Source organism: Pristis pectinata, chromosome 35, assembly GCF_009764475.1.
Source record: "Pristis pectinata isolate sPriPec2 chromosome 35, sPriPec2.1.pri, whole genome shotgun sequence".
In the NCBI taxonomy this organism is placed as follows: domain Eukaryota; kingdom Metazoa; phylum Chordata; class Chondrichthyes; order Rhinopristiformes; family Pristidae; genus Pristis; species Pristis pectinata.
Window position 1 is genome coordinate 10,749,574 of NC_067439.1, and position 21,527 is coordinate 10,771,100.

The window sequence follows — 21,527 nt, forward strand, 5'->3', positions numbered from 1 at the left end:
TGGCACACATTCAGGTTGTGACTGTTCGCCCAGTCTCAGTACGAGCGGGAGCCCTGCCTGTACTTCACGGAGTGAGACTGGTACAGCTCCTGGTACCCTAACTCCAAGCACAGCAGGAGGCAGGGCTCCCTCTTCTCGTTTATGAAAGGATCAACCACAGAGGTGGTTAAATTAAAATGTTGTCATCGGGGTCCGGAGCGCACTGCAGTGCCCACTGGTCCTGGAAGGCCTCCAGCGAGCTAGTGGACATCACATACTTCCTCTGCAGGGGCACCCTGGCACCCACATAGCCTCAGAAGTGAGGCAGGCATTCAGCTCAGGCAGATCCCGTGATGGACCGCAACCCAGCCCAGCGAATGGCCACCTTGGCCGGGCCCAGGAGCAGACTGATGAGGATGGATAACTGATACAGCAAGGCTTTAATTCCCCATCCCACTCCCACTCCAACCTATCGGTCTGTGACCTCCTGTACTGTTACACTGAGGCCCAACACAAGCCTGAGGAACAGCACCTCATCTTCTGTCTGGGCACGTTGCAGCTTTCTGGACTCAACATTGACTCCTACAACTTAAGGTAACTTGATTTCTCGGTCTGTATCATCATCCATCTGTGACATTGGCTCAGCTTGTTTGTTTTAATCCTTTTCTCTCTCTGGGAGTGGAGGACGTGCCCAGCCTGACCTGCCAGGCTTGTCCTCCTGCTCTTCATTTTGCAACTCCCACATCCTTTTGTCTCCGTTCTCCCTCTCTAACTGCTCCCATTCACTCAGTGACCAGACAACCTTGTTTACGGCTTATTGCCATGGTCACCCCGATTTCAGCCTATCAGAGACACCACCCGCCCTGCAGCTTTTCTCTCCTTTTATGTTGAAGGGCTCCGAGCTGAAACACTCTCTCTGTTTCTCTTCCAGCAGATGCAGACTGACCTGCTGAGTATTTCCAGCATTTTCTGTTTCAGCTTTCCAGCATCTGGAGTTTTTTTGATTCCAGCACTCGGGTTAATGAATAAGGTTCCTGGGATTACCTGGTATTTATCAACACACTGGGTATCCTTGTTCCCCTTTATGTTTCTGAGACCTGGACTACCTACAGCAACCGCTGCCGAGATTCACCAACTCCCATCTCCGCAGAATCTTCCCAATTAATGAAGCAAATAAGCAAACCAACCTCAGTTCTCTCCCAGGCTGACATCCCCAGCATTGAGGTGCTGGCTGTACCCGGTCAGCTCCATTGACCAGGTGACGCTGTTTGCGTGCTGACATCAGACTCCCGGGGGCAGACAGTCTCTTTAAAGCTCCTTCACTGGACAAGATAACTGATGGACAGAGGGAAAGGTTCAAGGGAGCTCTCAAAGCATCCACGTCAAGTCAAGTCGAATTTATTCTCATGTGCACAGGTACGGTGAGGTACAGGTACAGTGAAAAACTTGCTCGCAGCAGCGTCACAGGCACGTAGGTACAGACAACACACAGGACATAAATTATACAGGACAGTGAAGAAAAAAGGGCTGTGTGGAAGAAGACGTTAGTGCAAAGAAGACACAATCGAAGACAAGTCCGTGGCAGTGCAAGAGGTGGTCCATGGTGTTCCGTTGCTGAGGTAGGGTTAGGGTTGTGCAGGTCAGTTCAAGAGCCTGATGGTTGTAGGAAAGTAGCTGTTCCTGAACCTGGGGGTGTGGAGACAGAAGACACTGCAGATGCTGGAAATCTGGAACATCACACAAACTGCTTGGGAGGAACTCAGCGGATCAGGCAGCATCTATGGAGAGAAGTGGACAGTCGACGTTTCGACTGAGGGGAGGTGGTCAGTGTCGAGAGATGGAGGACAAGGGTGGAGCAAGAGCTGGCATGTGATAGATGGTCTGGGATTTAGTGTCCCTTCTGATTCCCAGGAATCCCCGGCCCACAACCGCTCGGAGTGCACAAGGAACAGTCGGGATGGGATTGAGAGCTGAGAGGACGTGCATCGGGAGCCCTGCGTAAACGGCAGAAGGGGCGCACCACCGGGCGAACTACCCACCCACTCCCCACCCCAATCAGGCACCTCCTGCCCTGTCTGCGACAGAGCCTGTGCACCTCAAGTTGGTCTCATCAGCCGCCCGAGAACCCACAGATCCGGAGTGGGAGCAAGTCACCCTCGATCCCGAGGGTCTGTCTGAGAAGAGTGGGGAAATTGGACAACTGGTGCCATCTACTGAGATTACAGGGGCATTACAGTGCAATTACTCAGCCACTTCAGTCATGATGGACAGAAGGTCATGGGCAGGCCAGACCCTGGACTGATCCCTGATTGTCCACGCAGAGACAATTAGATGATGTTTCAAGAACCACCACGTCACTCACTCACTTCCCAAAATCTGTCTCTCTCTGAGTTTTTCCCTCTGTCATTGTAGCAGTTAGCGTAACACTATTACAGCGCCAGCGACCCAGGTTCAATTCCGGCTGCTGTCTGTAAGGAGTTTATACGTTCTCCCTGTGACTGCACGGGTTTCCTCTGGGTGGTCTGGTTTCCTCCCACATTCCAAAGACGTACGGGTTAGGAAGTTGTGGGCATGCTATGTTGGTGCCGGAAGCGTGGCGACACTTGGGGGGCTGCCCCGCAAAACACTCTACGCAAAAGATGCGTTTCACTGTGTGTTTTGATGTACATGTGATTAATAAAGATAGCTTATCCTATCTTATCTTGCGGTCTCTCACTCTCCCCACCTCTCACCCCCCCCAGTGACATTTCCTCACCAGAGTAGTGCTCAACATTTACCTGTGTAGGGGCTCCATCCTCATTGGAGAAAAGGGGGATCACTCCAACTGTGACTGGGGTTCACTCCCACTGTGAACGGATTGGGATTCCCTCTCCAGTCAGTGGAAATCCTGCTCAGTAGGGAAGCGGGTTACTCTCACTGGGTTGGAGTTGCTCTCTGGGGAAGAGATACCACGCTTACTGGGATAGAGGGTTAACACACCCAACCTAACACTCACTGGGAAAGGGGGTTCACCCTTGGTGGGTGAGGGACGTAATTCTCACCGGTGTGTGTGTACCACTCTCACTGGGGACATACAAACATGTGAATTAGGAACAAGAGGAGGTCAAAGTCAAAGTTGAGATTATTGTCATCTGCACAAGTCCATGTGTGCACAGATGCAATGAAAAACTTACTTGCAGCAGCATCACAGAGCATCAGATAAGCAGCATTCACAAGAAAAACATAAATTAACAACATAAATTATACAAAATTATACAAGAAAGAATGCAATTGGAACAAAAAAGTGATCAAAGTGGTCCCAGTGTTGCTTTACTGAGGTAGTGATTAGGGTTGTGCAGGTTGGTTCAAGAACCGAATGGTTGAAGGGAAGTAGCTGTTCCTGAACCTAGTGGTGTGGGACTTCAGGCTTCTGTACCTCCTGCCCGATGGGAGCTGCGAGAAGATGGCATGGCCCGGATGGTGGGGATCTTTGATGATGGACGTTGCCTTCTTGAGGCAGCACCTCCTGTAGATACTCCCGATGGTGGGGAGGGATGTGCCCGTGATGGATTGGGCTGAGTCCACTGCTCCCTGCAGCTTCTTGCGTTCCTGCGCGTTCACCCCCTCAATCCTGCTTCATCCTTTAATGACGTTACAGCTGATCTGACTGTAAATTCAACTCCATATCTGGATCTTTTTGTGACCTATTTCCATCAATCCACAGTGACCTTTCACCACATTTTCTCATCAAGAATGTACCACTTCTGCCTTAAAAAATTCAAAACCTCATGAATCATGACTCATAACTAAAGAGAAAAAAAATGACCTTATCTGTATATTGAATGGGTGATTCCGTATTTTTTTTACCAGTGGCCCCTTTATCTAGATTCTCCCAGAAGAGGAAACAGTCTCTCTCCATCCACCCTGTCGAGCCCCCTCAGGTTCTTATAAGTTTGAAAGGAAGTGAATAAACTCTTAGTGGGGTAGTTTCACCCATCGAGACAGAGGTTCACTCGGGGAAGGAGCTTATCCTCAATTAATTATTGGTTTCACTCAGACTGCGGAAGGGGTTTCACCACCCACTGTGATTGGGGTTCACCAGGAAAGGGGCGGCATGGTAGCGTAGTGGTTAGCGTAACGCTATTACAGCGCCAGCGACACGGGTTCAATTCCCACTGCTGCCTGTAAGGAGTTTGTACATTCTCCCTGTGTCTGCATGAGTTTCCTCCGGGTGTTCCGGTTTCCCCTCACATTCCAAAGACGTACGGGTTAGGAAGTTGTGGGCATGCTATTTTGGTGCTGCAAGTATGACGACACTTGCAGGCTGCCCCCTCAGCACATTCTTAGTGACGCAAAGAGACATATTTCACTGTGTGTTTCGATGTACATGTGACTTAAATAAATAAATAAAATTTAAATATGACTGTCACTGGGTCACAGGGTGTATTCCGACTGGGAAAGAAGATTCCAATGGGTAGGGGCTCCACATCGATAAGGGTGGATGCTCCATGTTCTTTGGAGTGAGGTGTCAACCCTCAATGCATCAGGGGGTGTACTGTTTCACTATAGTTCCAGGAGCACACACGTGGTTTTATTTCATGCCCAGAGTGTGACACCATGCATAATCTGGTTAATATCTTCACACAGCAACCCTAGGTCACGGGCCAGACTAAGTCTGCTTAGCACTGGACAGGTTAAACATCTAACCCGACTCTTTCCTTCATTGCGTGGCCAAGAAGTCTAAGGGAGAAGAACACTGTAGCTGGAGAATTCAGGGAGGGCAGCCAGAGAAATTCTAGAGCATGTTAGCAGTAAATAGGAGGAAGTACTAAGTGTTTAAGCAGGCTTAAAGATGGATAAATATCTAGGGCCTGATGAGATGTATCTCAGGCTGCTCTGAGATCCAAAGAAGGAGATTTCTGGGGCCCTGACAGAGATTTTTAAATCTTCACTGGCCGCAGGAGTCAGGTGACTGGAGGACAGTAGGTGTGGGACCTTACTGAAGAAGGAGAGCAGGGATAAACCAGATAATTACTAGATTCTAACATCACGGTTAAGGAAGTTCTGAAGGACAGGATTAATCTACATTTGTCAAGACAGAGATGGTGAGCATGGTTTCGCAGGCCTCTTTGACCAATTGAATTCTTCAGAGTGGTACATAATGTGTTGATGATGTCAGTGTGGCTGATGTGGTCTACATGGACCACGACAGGGTCCCATGTGGAAAACTGGTCCAAAAGGTTAGAACTTATGGGATCAAAGGCGAGTTGGCAAATTAGTCACCAAGGTTGGCTTGGTGATGGGAGACAGAAGGTGATAGTGGAGGGTTATTTTTGTGGTTGGTTTTGCAGGCACGTCACAGGGATCGGTGCTGGGACACTCACTGTTAGTTATATACATTAATGAATAGGATAAGGATGTTGGAGGTATGATTAGTAATTTCACCGGAGACATGGAAGTCAATCATGTTGTTGATAGTCTTTGGTTACAGGAAGATATTGGTGAGTTGGTTAAGTTGTCAGAGCAGTGGCAGATGGAATTTAAAGTCAAAGTCAAAGTCGAGTTTATTGTCACCTGCACGTCCACGTGTGCACAGGTCCAATGAAAAACTTACTTGCAGCAGCATCACAGGCACGTAGCATCAGAGAAGCAGCATTCACAAGAGAAACATAAATTGAGCATAAATTCTACACAATTTTTACAAGAAAGAACACAATTGGAACAAAAAAAAACAAAGTCCATTTAAGGCAAAATGATCAGTGTTGCTTTACTGAGGCAGTGATTAGGGTTGTGCCGGTTGGTTCAAGAACTGAATGGTTGAAGGGAAGTCGCTGTTCCTGAACCTGGTGGTGTGGGACTTCAGGCTTCTGTACCTCCTGCCCGATGGGAGCTGCGAGAAGATGGCACAGCCCGGATGGTGGGGATCTTTGATAATGGATGTTGCCTTCTTGAGGCAGCACTGCCTGTAGATATTCCCGATGGTGGGGAGGGATGTGCCCGTGATGTATTGGGCTGAGTCCATGACTCTCTGCAGCTGATTACATTCCTGCTCATTCAAATTGCCATCCCAGACCGTGATGCAAGCAGTCAGGATACTTTCAACAGCACATCTGTAGAAGTTTGTTCGGTGTTCAGTGACAAGCCAAATCTCCTTAACCTCCTAAGAAAGTAGAGATGCTGGCGCAATTTTGTTCTGATTGTATCTATGTGCAGGGCCCAGGACAGGTCATCCGATATGTTAGCACCCAGGAATTTAAAGCTGCTGACTCTCTCCACCGCCGATCCCCAATGTAGACTGGGGCATGTTGCGGTGATGGACCGGGTGGACGTTTTAAGGACAGGAGATGCACAATGAGTGGTAGGTCCCTGGAGTACAAAGGACCCTTGGTGTACAAGCCCAAGGATCCCTGAAGGTGGAACATAGGTGGTGAAGAAGGTATGTGGGATATTTGCCTTCATTAGCTGAGGCATGGAGTATAAAAGCGGGGAGGGCATGGTACAAATAATCAATTGGTTGGAGGGGGAAAGGAGAGAGGAATTATCTTCCCTCTCACTCTGAGGGTCTTGACTCAAAACATTGGCCATTCCTTCCCCCCCCCCCACCCCTCCGCTGAGTTCCTCCAGCAGGTCATTTGTTGTTTCACCATCCTTGGAACCAGTCGGGTGAACCTTTGCAGCACTCCTTCTCTGCAAACGCATCCTTCCTTAGGTAAAGAAACCAAAACTGAACACAATGCTCCGAGACAATACACAATTGCAGTGAAGGTCCATTCACAGTGCTGACGGGAAGGGGGTCCCAGGATCTGGGGCCTGTGACGACGAAGGACTAGCGATATATTTAAAATTGGGATGGCGTATGACGGAGGGGAACCTTCAGGTGGTGGTGCAGCCTTGAACTGCTTGATGGTAGAGGTGGCAGGCTTGGGAGATGCTGTCGGGAGTAGCCCGGGCAAGTATTTTGTAGATGGGGCTGCTGTGGATGGCAATGGATGGTTTCGGGTGGTTGATGGGTTACTGATCGGGTGGGTTACTCTGCCCTGGATGGGGTTGAGCTCCTCAAGAGCTGTTGGAGTTCAATCATTACTAATGACTGCGTCATAACAACAGGAGCTTGGAACAGGACCAAGCCAGACGGGAGTATAGTGGACACAGCCTGCCAGAAATCAGGTGGTTTTATTGGGCAGAGGACGGTGATATGAAGTGACAGGTTGGTCTTACACACAGTACGGAAGCGACCCAGCAGCCTAACCAAGAATCTGAGGACGTGAGTTCAAATCTCACCATGGCAACAAGGGAACTTAAATTTCATTAATTAAATAAATTAAATAATACATCAGTCATGGTGGTAGATCCTGTAAAAGAATCCCAATTAATTCACTAATGTCCTTTAGGAAAATAAATCCACTGTCCTATGGTTTGTGCGTGACTCCAGCCTCAGTGACTGAGTGTCCTTTGAATGGCCTTGCACATTGTGCGGTTCAGGGCAATGGTGAATGGGCTTTAACTGTATACCTTGATGGCCCAACTGAATGAATAAACTTCTCAAAAAGTTGCCAATGAATGCACCACAATGCAGCAGAACCAATCAGGCCAATGAATGCACCACAACGCAGCAGAACCAGAAAAAAATTGGTAATTGGTTTATTATTGTCACAGGTACCGAGATACAGTGAAAAGCTTTCGTTTGCGCGCCATCCAGACAGATCATTCTGTACATAAGTACATCGAGGTCGCACAAAACAGAATGAAGAATACAGTGTTACAGCTACAGGGAAAGTGCAGTGCAAGTGACATTGACCTGAAACATTCACTGTTTCTCTCTCCACAGACACTGCCTGACCCGCTGAGTCTTTCCTGCATTTTCCATTTTTATTTTTATTTTTTGATGTTGTGTATTTTGTTGAATGGAAAGAAAGCCTTGAATGTCTGTAGGTCCTTTCAAAGCATTGCCACTGTTGTAACGTTGGAAACACAAGAGCTCACTAATGCAAAGGCAGGTCCCTCACACAACAATGTGACAATGATAATTCTACTATTTTTGTGTTACTGGTTAAGGGTTAAATAATAACTATGACATAAGGCCCCTGCCTCTCTACAGTGTCAGAGCTTATTTCACACCTTCCTAATAGAGCTGATCAGCCTTTGATTTAATGCTGTATCCAAAAATAGCGCTCTGTCAGGGCAGCCCTTGCTCAGTACTGTCCTCGAGCACCAGCCTGAGACTTTGTGCTCTCGGATCTCCTCCAGGTTTTGACCCCCATCGCCGTCTGCCTCTGAGGTGAGAATTCTGCTCAGCGAAGGAAAGGGCCTGTTAAAGATCCTGTGCATTTGTATAGCACCTTTCACAACCTGAGGATGTTCCCAAAGCATTTCCGAGCCGATGTCGTACTTTTGAAGCGCAGAAACTGTTGCATTGTGGGTGGGCAATTTGAACACAGCAAGATCCCACAACAGCTGTGTCAGTGTGGCCAGCTAATCTATTTTGGTGATAATGATGAAGGACTAAATGTTGGGAGAATTCCCCTGCTCTTTTTTGAAATAGTGCGAGGGAATTTTGTTCATGGTCATTTGTGTGTGTGTGTGTGTGTGTGTGTGTGTGTGTGTGTGTGTGTGTGTGTGTGTGTGTGTGTGTGTGTGTGTGTTGTGTGTTGTGTGTGTTACATATGTATGCATTGTGTGTGTATACTAGCTTGTAACAGTGAGACTGTGTGCTCTTGTGTGTGTGTATTGTTGTCTGTTGTATGTGTGCACACTGGCTTATACCTTATCTATGTGACTGTGTTATATGTGTTGTGGGTGAGTTTGTGTTGATGTGTGTGCATTGGCTTGTATCTATATGACTGTGTGTTTGTTTGTGTGTGTGTGTGTGTGTGTGTGTGTGTGTGTGTGTGTGTGTGTGTGTGTGTGTATACATGTGTGCATATGTATGTATCTATGCAACTGTATCTGTCCATGCCACAGTGTGGCTGACTGTGTGTATGTACCTATATCCTGTCTGTGTTTGTGTGTGTGTGTGTGTGTGTGTGTGTGTGTGTGTGTGTGTGTGTGAGAGAGAGAGAGAGAGAGAGAGAGAGAGAGAGTTAGCTGGTGCGTTATCTCTCTCCCTCTGTGTGTGTGTGAATGTGCGCACGAGACACTGCTTATTGTGAGACCCAGACTGCTCTGTGAAGACCCAGTACCAGCAGCAGAGTCTGTGTGGACCCACATCGCTGAATAATAAACAAGCTAAGGATTGATGCCCCCAGGGGAGCTTGACACAAAGCAACAGGAAGCCCAGCCATTCAGCATCACTGATAATGAGATCTATAGGCACGGCCAGGGTTGACCCTTTCAGCGGGTGACTGGGGCCTCAGTGTGGCACGAGGTAGAGAGGCTGGAATTTCCAAGTGCCTCTCACATCCCCTTCAGATGTCCCAAAGCCCTTTCCAGCCCAAGGAGCTCTAGTGAAGCCTTGTCTGTGGACACAGTGAAATAGCTTGCAACTCCCTCAAACAGCAGTCAGATTACAACAAGGAGTTGCGTTTCTCTGTTGTAGTGCTGTGTGAGGTATCCACACTGGGCAGAACACAGGCAGTTTACCCCTGAACATCCACGTTAGGGGCAGGAGTAAGCCACTCAACCTATCCCACCATTTAATAAGATTGTGGCTGATCTGATTGTAAGTTCAACATCACATCCCTGGCTACCCCTGCTAACCTTTTGCTCACTTCCTTATCAAGGGCAGGCACGGTAGTGCAGCGGTCAGCATAACGTTATTACAGCGCCAGCGACCCGGGTTCAATTCCCGCCACTGTCTGTAAGGAGTTTGTACGTTCTCCCCATGTGACTGCGAGGGTTTCCTCCGGGTGCTCCAGTTTCCTCCCACATTCCAAAGACGTACGGGTTAGGAAATTGTGGGTGTGCTATGTTGGCACCAGAAGTGTGGCGACACTTGTGGGCTGCCCCCAGAACACTCAACACAAAAGATGCATTTCACTGTGTGTTTCGATGTACATGTGACTAATAAAGAAATCTTATCTTATCTTATAAGGATCTATCAAGCAATATGTTCAAAGACTCTGTTTCCCCCAGCCTCTGAGAGATGAATAAAATATTGCGTCTGAAAAGGACAACTTCTTATTTTTAACCAGTGACCTCCTGCTTCTAGATTCTCCCACAAGAGAACACATTCTCCACACCAGCCCTGCCAAGGTGCCACAGGATCTTTGGTGCCGTTCATGGTATTTTTCACAGCAACACAGGAGTTCTTGGTTTAACATCTCATGTAAGAGATGGCATCTCCCACACTGCAGTGTCAATACACTAAAGCTTTTCATGTGATGCTTTTCATATCGCAGCTACCTACCATCGGGCAGGAGGTACAGAAGCCTGAAGTCCCACACCACCAGCTACTTCCCTTCAACCATTCAGTTCTTGAACCAACTGGCAAAACCCTAATCACTACAGTTTAGCAACAATATGACCTCTTTGATCACTTTGCACTAAAATGGACTTTTGTTTTGTTCTAATTGTGTTCTTTCTTGTAAAAATTGGGCAGGCACGGTAGTGTAGTGGTTAGCATAATGCTTTACAGTGCCAGCGACCTGGGTTCAATTCCCGCCGCTGTCTGTGAGGAGTTTGTACGTTCTCCCCGTGTCTACATGGGTTTCCTCCGGGTGCTCCGGTTTCCTCCCACATTCCAAAGACATGTGGGTTAGGAAGTTGTGGGCGTGCTATGTTGGCACCAGAAGCGTGGCGACACTTGCGGGCTGCCCCCAGAACACTCTACGCAAAAAAGATGCATTTCACTGTGTGTTTTGATATACATGTGACTGATAAAGATATTTTATCTTAATTTATGTTTAATTTATGTTTTTCTTGTGATTGCTGCTTATCTGATGCTATGTGCCTGTGATGCTGCTGCAGTAAGTTTTTCATTGCACCTGTGCACACATGCACTTGTGTACATGACGATAAACTCGACTTTGACTTTCGTGTGAAGTAGAAGGGAGCCATTCAGCCCATCAATATGCCAGCTCTTGGAGCAATCCCACCCCCCCAACACTTACTTTGCTGTGACCTACTCTTGCTCAAATGCCTCTACCCTCCCGCCTACACTACAGAAAATTTACAGCAGCCAATTATCCTACTCGCAACTCTTTGGGATGTGGGGGGAAACTGGAGCACCTGGGGGGAGGGGGGATCTCACGCAGTCACAGGGAGAATGTGCAAACTCCACACAGACAGACAGCGCCGGACGTCGGGATCGAACCAGGGACTGTGAAGCAGCGGTTCCACCAGGTGCGACAGCATGGTACCACTGGTAAAGCATCCCAGCATCCTTCAGCTGAGTGTTAGCAAACAAAGTTTGGAGTCCAGCGCATGAACAGTGTTGAGACAAGTGACACAGTTTGGGCAAAAAGCTAAGTGTCCAGGAGACTGCCCAGTGGCTCAGCGGGCAGAGCTTACGGCCCTGAGGCGGGAGGTTGTGGGTTCAAGTCCTGTGGCAGAGACACATTCAGTGCACTAAAGCTGTGGTGTAGATGGGAAAGAGTGGCTGCTCTTGGAATGAGAGAGTGAATATGAAGTTCTCTCACAAGCTCATTGTCAATCCCATGGCTACAGTGGGAGGTATCCTTGGGAATAAGCATCACTGGAAACAGTTTACGTCGATGTTGCGGACCGCCATGTATGCAAATTGACCGCCATGGTCATGCAATGGTGACCAGATTAGTTGATTATCACACACTTCAGGGTGCAATGAAATTCCTTGCTCACGTGAAGCTCACAGGGTAAACTGTACAAACAGTAACAATAACTACAGTGATGAGCACAAAACAGCAGAATGGGACAAAGTCTGTAGTGCAGTCTGAGGTAGTGCAGAAGGAAATGCTAAAGAGACAATAATGGAATAACCGAGAGAGGGAGAGTTAAGAGAGGCAGCACTGTCAGGAAGGGGGTGTGAGAGAGATGATTGGTTCAGGAGTCTGACAGCAGTGGGGAAGAAGCTGTTCTCGAGTCTGGACGTCTGGGCTTTCAAGCTCCTGTATCTTCTCCCAGAAGGTAGAAGAGAGAAAAGGGAATGGCCTTTTTTCTTTCTCGATACAATTATCTTTCTCGATACAGGCATCTTTCTCGATACAATTATCTTTCTCGATACAATTATCTTTCTCGATACAGGCATCTTTCTCGATGCAGGCATCTTTCTCGATGCAGGCATCTTTCTCGATACAATTAGTCTTCCTGAAATGTGCTTTATTGGCTGTGAAATAGTCCAGGACACCGTGGAAGGTGCTATATAAACGCAGGTCTCTATGGATGTTGCCTTTCAGAGTAGGAAGAAAGTCACTGAGACTGGGAGCTCAGGCAGTGAAAGGGAAGGGGTGGAGATGGGGAATGCTGTAGAGGAGTGTGGAGCTCTGGAAGAGACACAGAGGTCACAGAGATAGCACGGGGGGAGGAAGGCCAGTGTGATTATAAACAGCAGCCGCCCCAGAGTGGAATGTGAAGAGCAGAATTCATGTCTGGCAAAGCATGGGAGGAATTTGAATACAACCTTGTCATAGTTCAGGTGTGAGTCAGCACGGCCTCTGCTATGAACTGGCTCTCTGCCCAGACTGGGAATGGAGTGGATGCCTGGCGGCCCCTCTTGATGTGGCCGGTCTGCCAGAGCACATCACCCCAGGGGCAGCACCGTCGCCTGAACCCCTGGGCAAGAGGCAAGGTAAGTCAGTGACACCCCCTCCCCACCCCGTGAGACCCCCTGCCAATCCCACCTAGAGCATCACTCCCCACATCCCCTGCAGAAATTACAGGGGAGGGAGAGTCCGGGGAGGCTAGAGAGGTCACACTGGGGGAGTGGTCAGGTTGGTCAGCAGTGGGGAAGTTTCCATCGGACAAAGGGAGCCAGGCCACTCAGCCCATCTCTCTCAGACTGTCCCCACTGAACTCAAGACTATTCCTGACCATCTACACAGCAACAAAAAGGGATTTGAGGGGGAGATAAGGAGAGAGTCTCGGCCAGAGAGAAAAGGAGGGACTGAGAGACCCCGGGGGGGGGGGGGGGAGATAGAGAGAGACCAGGAGAGAAAAAGGAGAGAGAGAACTGGACTCTGCCAGAGAGAGAGGGGGAAGAGAGAGACAGAGGGTGGGGGGAGAGACGGTGGGGAAGAGAGAGGATGGGGGAAAGAGAGAGAATGAGGGGAGAGAGAGGGTGGGGGAGAGAGGGAGAGGGGGTGGGGGAAGAGAGACGCAAGAGTGGACACAAGGTGAGAGAATGAGCCTGTGGTACAGAGAGAGGGAAGAGAGGGGGAGAGAGACTGGCGGTGGGATGGAGATAAAGCGATAATCTTGGCCCTCGGGCTCCGACTAGTCTGCGTGTTTATTTAAACCCAATCCCAGTCTCGCTCTCTGCCAAGGACCCCGTGACTCGGGAGCGCGCCGGGGATCCCGTGACTCGGGAGCGCGCCTGGGAGCTTGGGCTCCACGATCTGAGACCCATCAAATGTTACAGGAGCCGGGCAGAGAGAGAGTGGCTGCGATCGGGAGCCGGCGACCCCCGGGGCTGGGACCCTCGCTGGGAGAGTCCCATCCTGAGCCCAGGTTGGTGACAGTAACTGTGGGACTCCCAGTCTGATCCAGCCAGTGTAACTTTGTATCTGACTGTGTCTGTTGCTGATTCGTGCCTTTGTAACTTGTTTATACAACTGAACCACGAGTCTCGCTACACTGTTTATCTAATCTGTATCGCTGTCTGGCTCCCTCCCTCTCCCTCTCTCTCTCTCTCTCTCTCTCACACACACACACACACACACACACACACACACACACACAAACACACACGCCTCTCATTTCGCTGCCTGATCTCCTGCAGGAATTTTGCCCTTATCGGACGCCTCTCGCCCCGGTTCCCATGAAGAGTCCCGGGACTCTACCGCGATGTGTGGGATTGGCTCTCCGCCCCGTGCCGCTCCAGTTACTGCTTCTGTCAGTGTGTCAGGTATGTCCCGGGCGTTGATTTGCATTTCAGTGCGGCGAGTTCGGTCACAAATTTCGCCTTTTGTTTTCTGAAACTGTTGACAGTGAATTTCGGTTATTACTAACCGGGCTGTTAATCCACCGGAGACTGATGATTAGAGGACAGACATTCGGATCCCAGCCGGCAGTTCAGATTCAGGGAGTTCCATGAAGCTAGAATTCTGGTGACACCGTCCGTTAGCAGCGCCTTTCTCCTGACTGTGACACCAGTCTCACTGGGACATGGTTCTGTCTTATCTGAAAGTGGCTCAGGGGGTAGACAGAGATGGCCAATAAATGAGGGGTGCCCATAGTTTGTGGCTTTTGATTCTAAAGCCGCTTTTAATACTAATCCCGTCCGCTCCTGGTGTTTGCGGTCTGACTCACTGTTGCCTCATGGTTTAATCATCGGTTGCCCTGCCTGGACACTGTTGAAAGCAGCGTTAAAATCACGCTCGCAGCACAGAGACGGGCAATTTGTCCCAACGTTCAAGCGTCTCCCCTCCACCTGAGTCTAGACCCACCCTCCTTTGACTGTCACCTTCCTTCTGTAGTTATCGAGGATTTCCTTTAATCGTCCCGGCCGCTCCCCGCAGGAGCGAGCCCCGCGGTCTGGGACCCTCTGCCCGGCTGAGGAGTTTCTACTGAATTCCCGGCCGAGTTTATTAGTGGCGGTCGATTTCAGGTCGGCCTTCTGACAAGGTCCCACAAGGTGGGCTGGTCCTAATGGTTGAGGCATAAGGGATCTGAGGAGTGTGGGCAAAGTGGGTCCAGAATTGGTGACGGGAGACGGAGGGTTGGGGGGGGGGGGTGATGGGAGACAGAGGGTGGGGGGGGGGTGAGGGGACAGAGGGTGGAGGGATGTTTATCTGACTGGAGGTCTGTAGCCAGTGGTAAACCGTAGGGATCAGTGCTGGGACCTCTGATGTTTGTAATATATACCAATGACTTGGATGAGAATGTAAGGGTTGTGATTAGTAAATTTGCAGAAGACACAGAGATTAGTGGAGTCCTAGATAATGAGGAAGGTTGTCTGAAGATACAGGACTTGGAACAGCTGGAGAGTTGGGTGGATCTGTGGCAGATGGAATTTAATCCAGATAAGCGTAATTGGGAGGTCAAATTCTGTTAGGACATAAGGAGTAAATGGCAGGGAGCATCGATGTACAGAGAGACCGTGGGGCACAGGTCCATAGCTCTCTGGAAGTGTTGACACAGGCGGATAGGGGAGAGTAAAAGACATTTGGAACGCTTGCCTTCAGAGGTCGAGAGAGTGAGTGTAAGAGTTGGGACTTCACGCTGCAGTTGTACAAAGTGTTGGTCGGACTGCCCTTGTATGTCGTTCTGGTCGCCACACTACAGGAAGGGTGTGGCAGCAATAGAGAGAGTGCAGAAGAGATTCACCAGGATGTTGCCTGGAATGGAGGGCTGTGGTTATAAGGAGAGATTGGACAGGCTGGGTTTGTTCTCACTTGAAGGTAGGGGGATGAGGAGTCTCCTTACAGAGGTTTAAAAAATGATGGGCAGCATATATAGGAGCAATAGTCAGAATCTGTTTTCCCAGAGCAGGGGAGTCTAGAACTAGAGGGCACAGGTTTAAGGTGAGAGGGGAGAAATTTTAAAGGCGATCTGAGGGGTAGATTTTTCCCACAGAGAATGCTGGAATGGGCCACCAGAGGAAGTGAGAGAGGCTGGTCCCTCATAATCTACCTTGTTAGCACCTTGTACCTACTGTCTACCTGCACTGCACTTCCCTGTGGCTGTGACACTTTACTCTGTATTCAGTTATTGTTTTTACCCTGTACTACCTCAATGCACTCTGTAATGAGTTGATCTGTACAAACGGTATGCAAGGGAAGTTTTTCACTGTACCTCAGTACAAGTGACAATAATAAACCAATACCATGACATTTGGCCAGGTAGACAGATAGGAAAGGTGTAGAGGGATACGGGTCTAATGTGGGCAGAAGGGATTAGTGTAGATTGGCATCAGGGTCAGCATGGTCAAAGTGGGCCAAAGGGCCTGTTTCTGAGTTGTATGTTTCTATGATTCTATATTTTACTTATGGGTCCTAGTTTTATGTGGGATTCATCCTCTCACCTTCCAGGATTGTACCTGACAGAGTTTAGATTATTTGCAAGATATTTAGATATTGGAAATAATTTACATGAAACTCAAAAGATCTGCGGATGCTGGGAATCTGAAATAAAGACAGAAAATGTTGGAAGCACTCAGCAGGTCAGTCAGTATCTGCAGAGAGAGAAACAGTTAACATTTCAAAGACCCTTCATCAGAACCAAGGATCATTGACCTGAAATGTTAGCTCAGTCTTTCTCTCCACTGAATGGGAAGTTTGGATTTAGGTGCTCAGTTTAAAAGAAGTTCAGTGTGAAGTTGGAGATTTGTTTATGTGTACCAAGATACAGTGAAAAACTTTTACTTGCATGCCATCCAGCCTGATCATCCCATACATAAGTAAACTGAGGTAGCAAATAAAAACTGAATGCAGAATATAGTGTTACAGTTGCAGAGAAAGTGCAGCGCAGGCAGACAATAAGGTGCAAGGGCCACGACGAGGTAGATTGGGAGATCAAGAGTTCATCTTTTAGTGTATGAGAAGTCTGTTCAAGAGTCTGATAACAGCGGGATAAAAGCCGTCCTTGAGCCTGGTGGTACGTGCTCTCAAGCTTTTGTATCTTCTGCCCAATGGGAGGGGGGAAGAAGAGAGAATGTCTGGGGTGGGAGGGGTCCTTGATTATGTTGGCTGCTTTCCCGAGGCAGTGGGAAGTGTAGACAGAGTCAATGGAGACAGAGTGAATGGTGTTAGGAAACAAATCTACTCTCATAATGTTCTCTGATGCTAACTGGATATTAAGTTTAAATTTAAGGCTGGTAGGTTTTTGTTAACCAAAATAATTAGCAGAAGTGGGAAAAGGTGCAAGTTAGTTACTAACTAGCAGATCATTTAGAGGAGTTGAGTGGGTTAGGGTTAGGGTTAACCCAAGGGTTGAGTGGGTTAGGGTTAACCCAAGGGTTGAGTGGGTTAGGGTTAGGGTTAACTCAGGGGATGAGTGGGTTAGGGTTAGGGTTAACCCAGGGGTTGAGTGGGTTAGGGTTCACCCAAATGTTGAGTGGGTTATGGTTAGGGTTAACTCGGGGATGAGTGGGTTAGAGTTGATGCCTGTACCAACATTCTCAAAAACTATCAAATCCTTTCACAGTTTTAAAACTTTTATATATCTTGCTCACTGGCCTTATTTTAAAATTCCCCAACTTTTCCTGTTTATTGCGTCGCTCTGCTTGAAAGCCTTCTGTTGCCATTTCTCTGCTGTTCCTGAGCCCCTTTTCCCTCAGTAATATGCATTGGGTTGGTCCTTTGTGCACTGTTCTGCTGAGAGTTAGTTTGCCCCAACCTTTTGGGCAAATCTGCACTTTCATGTCAAAATTTATGGGCAGCATTGTGGCACAGCTGGTAGAGCTGCTGTCTCACAGCGCCAGAGACCCGGGTTCAATCCTGACCTCCGGTGCTGTCTGTGTGGAGTTTGCACGTTCTCCTTTTGACCACATGGGTTCCCCCCACCCACAACCCCCCCGTGTGCTCCGGTTTTCTCCCACATCCCAAAGATGTGCGGATCAGTAGATTAATTGGCCGCTGTAAATTGCCCCAAGTGTGTAGGTGAGGGATAGAATCTGGTGGGAGTGGATGGGAATGTGGGGAGTAAAAAGATGGAATTGCTATAGGATTGGTGTTGATGGTTGGTACAGACTTGATGGCTCGAAGGGCCTGGTTTAAATGAGCTCTATGATTCTAATAACTTCTGGCTTCAGATAAGTGAGACCAGGGGACTCCATGGCAGATGACTTATAAATTATAGAATCAGAATCAGATTTATTATCATGACTTGGATGACGTGATTGGTTGTTTTGCGGCAGCAGTACAGTGCAAAGGTAAAATTACTATAGATTACAAAATAAATAAATCATGCAGAGAAAAAGGAATAATGAGGTAGTTCATGGACCATGCAGAAATCTGATGGCGGAGGGGAAGAAGCTGTTCCTGAATCGTTGAGTGTGGGTCTTCGGGCTCCTGTACCTCCTCCCCGATGGTAGTAACGAGAAGAGGGCACGTCCCGGATGGTGAGGGTCCTTGGTGACGGATGCCACCTTCTTGAGGCACCGCCTCTTGAAGATGTCCTTGATGGTGGGGAGGGTTGTGCCCGTGATGGAGCTGGCTGAGTCTAAAACCCTCTGCAGCCTCTTGCGATCCTGTGCATTGGAGCCTCCATGTCAGGCTGTTTCACAGAATAAAGTCATTCAGTGCATTGAGGATGCTGGGTGCTATCTGGGCAATTCCCCCCCCCCCCCCGTCCATTTGCCCAGAACCCTGCAGATTAGATGCTGTCTCACTTATCTAATTTCCTTCCGAAAGCCCCACTTGGTTCTCTCTCCACCAACCCTACAGGCAGTGAGTTCCAGATCCAGTGGGGAACTGCTTCTGCCTTCTTACCTAAGCCACTCAAGAGCTGGACATGGTGTGGACATACCTGCAGAGTGACAGAACAACTTGAGTTTACACTGTACATGTTTGAAAGCAGGAATGAGAATTTTCAATTGCACCTTGCAACTGAGGGATGCACGGGAGTTAGGATACAAACAGCAGAGTTCGGATGAGTTCAGATTTCCAGGAGGCTGGAGAGCGTTGGAACAAACAGCAAAGTCATGGATGAGTAGCAAAATCTCTTGAGGCAGGGCTGAAGAAATGCATTGCAACAGACGTAGTATGTGTTGCCAGGAATCTGCAGCTCCAGGCAGCAGACACTGGATCAGGGCAGGAGTGTGCAGGCTCGCATTATAATGGGGAGGAAAGAGGTTGGGCTGTGTAACCAAAGTGCCAAGCAAACATTTCCAGGTCTAGCATAACAACAGTTTGCATTTATATGCCACCTCTAACACAGTAAAGAATCTTGACCTTTTTTGCAATGGGCACGTAATGACATAAGTTGGCAGCTAAGAAGCAAGCTTTAGGAAGGATAGGAAAGAAACTGCAGAGTTGTGGACACAGCCCAGTCCATCACGAAAACCAGCAGCCCCTCCATGGACTCTGTCTACGTTTCCTGCTGCCTCAGGAAAGCAGTCAACAATCAAAGACCCCTCCAATACTGGACATTCTCTCTTCTCCCCACTTCCATCGGGCAGAAGATAGAAAAGCTTGAAAACACACACCACCAGGCTCAAGGACAGCTTCTATCCCGCTGTTATAAAACTCTTAAACAACCCCTTGGACACCAAAGATGAGCTCTTGACCTCCCAATCTCCCTCGTCATGGCCTTGCTCCTTATTGTCTGCCTGCACTGCACGTTCTCTGTAACTGTAACGCTCTATTCTGCATTCCGTTATTGCTTTTTCCCTTTGAACTACCTCGATGTACTGATGTGATGGCACGCAAAACAAAGTTTTTCACTGTACCTCGATACATGTGACAATAATAAACCAATTACATCGAAACATAGCAACTAGGAGCAGCAGTAGATCAGTCGGCTCTTGGTACCTGGTCCACCATCGCATATGATCATGGCTGATCATTCAGATTCAGTGCCCTCCCAGGTCCTTCCTGAATATAATTAATAATTTTGGCTTCAACTCCTTTCTGAGGTAGACAGTTCCCCAGGATCACCACTCTCTAGGAGAAGTACTTGCTCCTCAGCTCAGCTGTCAATGGCTCATCCTTTACCCTTGGACTGTGACCCAAGTCCTGGATTCGCCCACCATCAGGAACATCCTTCCTTGCCCATCCTAACTGCAGGATTAACTTAAAAGGAAACATGGCTGAGTTGAGGGTAAGACAGACCGGATTGTGGAAAAGTAATCCTGACTTTTTATTAATAAGGTCATGCCCATTTTACAACCATCTAACTCATGGACACCCCTACGTACAAAGGAGCTCCCACAATATTATTAAATTCAAAAGTCCGACGTAAATACAAATGTTCATTCCTACGAACAACAGAACTAGTTTCCTCTCCCTCCCCACTTTTAGTAATTGTTCTTTCTTATCAATCTTATGTGCTTTCAATGCCATCCATTGCAGTATTGTGGAGTGATTTTGTTTTGGTGTATTTTTCCACTGATGGACATCTGTATAAACAGAACCCATTCATTATCGAGGGGTGACCTGTTACAGTCATTAGGCGTGTTTATTTTTGGCAGAAAGCATTTTTTTGAAATGATTGGTAGTTTGAGGCTCCTGTAGGGATCCCAGCGCTGTCTGCAGTGAAGACCGGGGAGTGAGGGATTGGCATTCCGCACTCACTGTCTGGTGGGTGGGACTGTTTCCACCTCCCTCACTCCAAGGCTCGGTTCCAATAGGGCCCGATCCAGACCTGGGGGGCATCTCCCAGCGACCCATCGATTGACACACGCACCACCAGGGCAGGCTGTGTCCTTGAAACCTCTGCCCACCATGTCTAGTGTTGCTCCTGCTTCCAGACAGTCCCTGAACCTGACTTAGTCCTGGACGTCCTAATCCCTGCACAATTCCCCCCCAGGACCACCACCTACTCTGTCTCCCTTCCAACCGTGCATCCAGAACAGAGGGGAATGCATGCGCAATGAATGCACTGTTGGTGCTGCTCTCTGCCCTCTGCCTGGTGCAAGCATGTAGCACAATGCAGCAATGAGCTGCATGCACTAAGATATAGGCAGAATGGGGTAGTCCGACAGCAGCTCCCTGGCACTCAGCTAGTTAATGGCTGCAAGCACCTGCCTCAGCCAGATCGGAAAGGTTGCTGTTCTGCACTGCTGAGTTGGCAGATTGCAGTGCTCTGTGCTGGTGAGGGAGCGGGAGGTCACACTAATTGTGCTCCTGGAAGCTGCAAATGCCTCGGGATAATTGCCAAGGAGAGAATGAGGCTCGATGATCAAGAACGAGAGGAGATCTCACCAAAACTTTCTGCATTCTTACACACAGGATGTTTCCCCAGGCTGAGGAGTTCAGGACCGGGGTGGGGGGGAGGGGGGTGGGGAAACTGTCTCGGAATAAGAGCCAGTATTTTTAGGACTGAGATGAGGAGAAATTTCTTCACTCCAAAGGTGCTGAACCTTTGGAATTCTCTATCCCAGGCACAGAGGAGGCTCAGCTGCTTTCAATTAATCTGGATATTCAGGGATATTCAGTGCAGGAAAATGGTGCTGAGGTAGCAGATCAGCAGTGATCTTGATGAATACCATCACAGACTCGAGGGGCTGAATGGCCTACCCCTGTTTCTTACGTTCATAAACATCTTACAAACCTTCTGGTTTCATATGTAAAGGAAAGACTTAGGAATTTAATTGCATAATTCTATTTATATTTTCCCCAGAATTATGCAATTGAAGGCAATTTTTTTTTGGTCACTGGGCTCTTGCTGAATCGACAACCCAATGCACTCTACCGGTGCTTGAGTTCAGAGACTCCCAGTCCTTCTGAGTGAAAGCCTGACATGTTCAGACTCAATCAAGCTTTGCCGATTTTGTTCCCCTCGTTGTGTTATAAACCACTCCTTTTAGGGAGCTGGGACTATCCTGGGGATTGTGA

The 21,527-nt window shown here is 48.4% G+C and overlaps 1 protein-coding gene across 1 annotated transcript in view; it reads left to right on the forward strand.

Annotated features, from left to right (window-relative positions):
* Positions 1-13,402: 13,402 nt before the first annotated feature.
* Positions 13,403-21,527, forward strand: part of LOC127586376 (snake venom vascular endothelial growth factor toxin ICPP-like) — a 41,835-nt gene continuing 33,710 nt past the window's right edge. The window contains exons 1-2 of the mRNA XM_052044292.1: positions 13,403-13,539; positions 13,811-13,936. Of these exons, the coding sequence (XP_051900252.1) occupies positions 13,850-13,936 (87 nt within the window). The 5' untranslated portion in view covers positions 13,403-13,539; positions 13,811-13,849. The remainder of the gene's footprint in view (positions 13,540-13,810; positions 13,937-21,527) is intronic.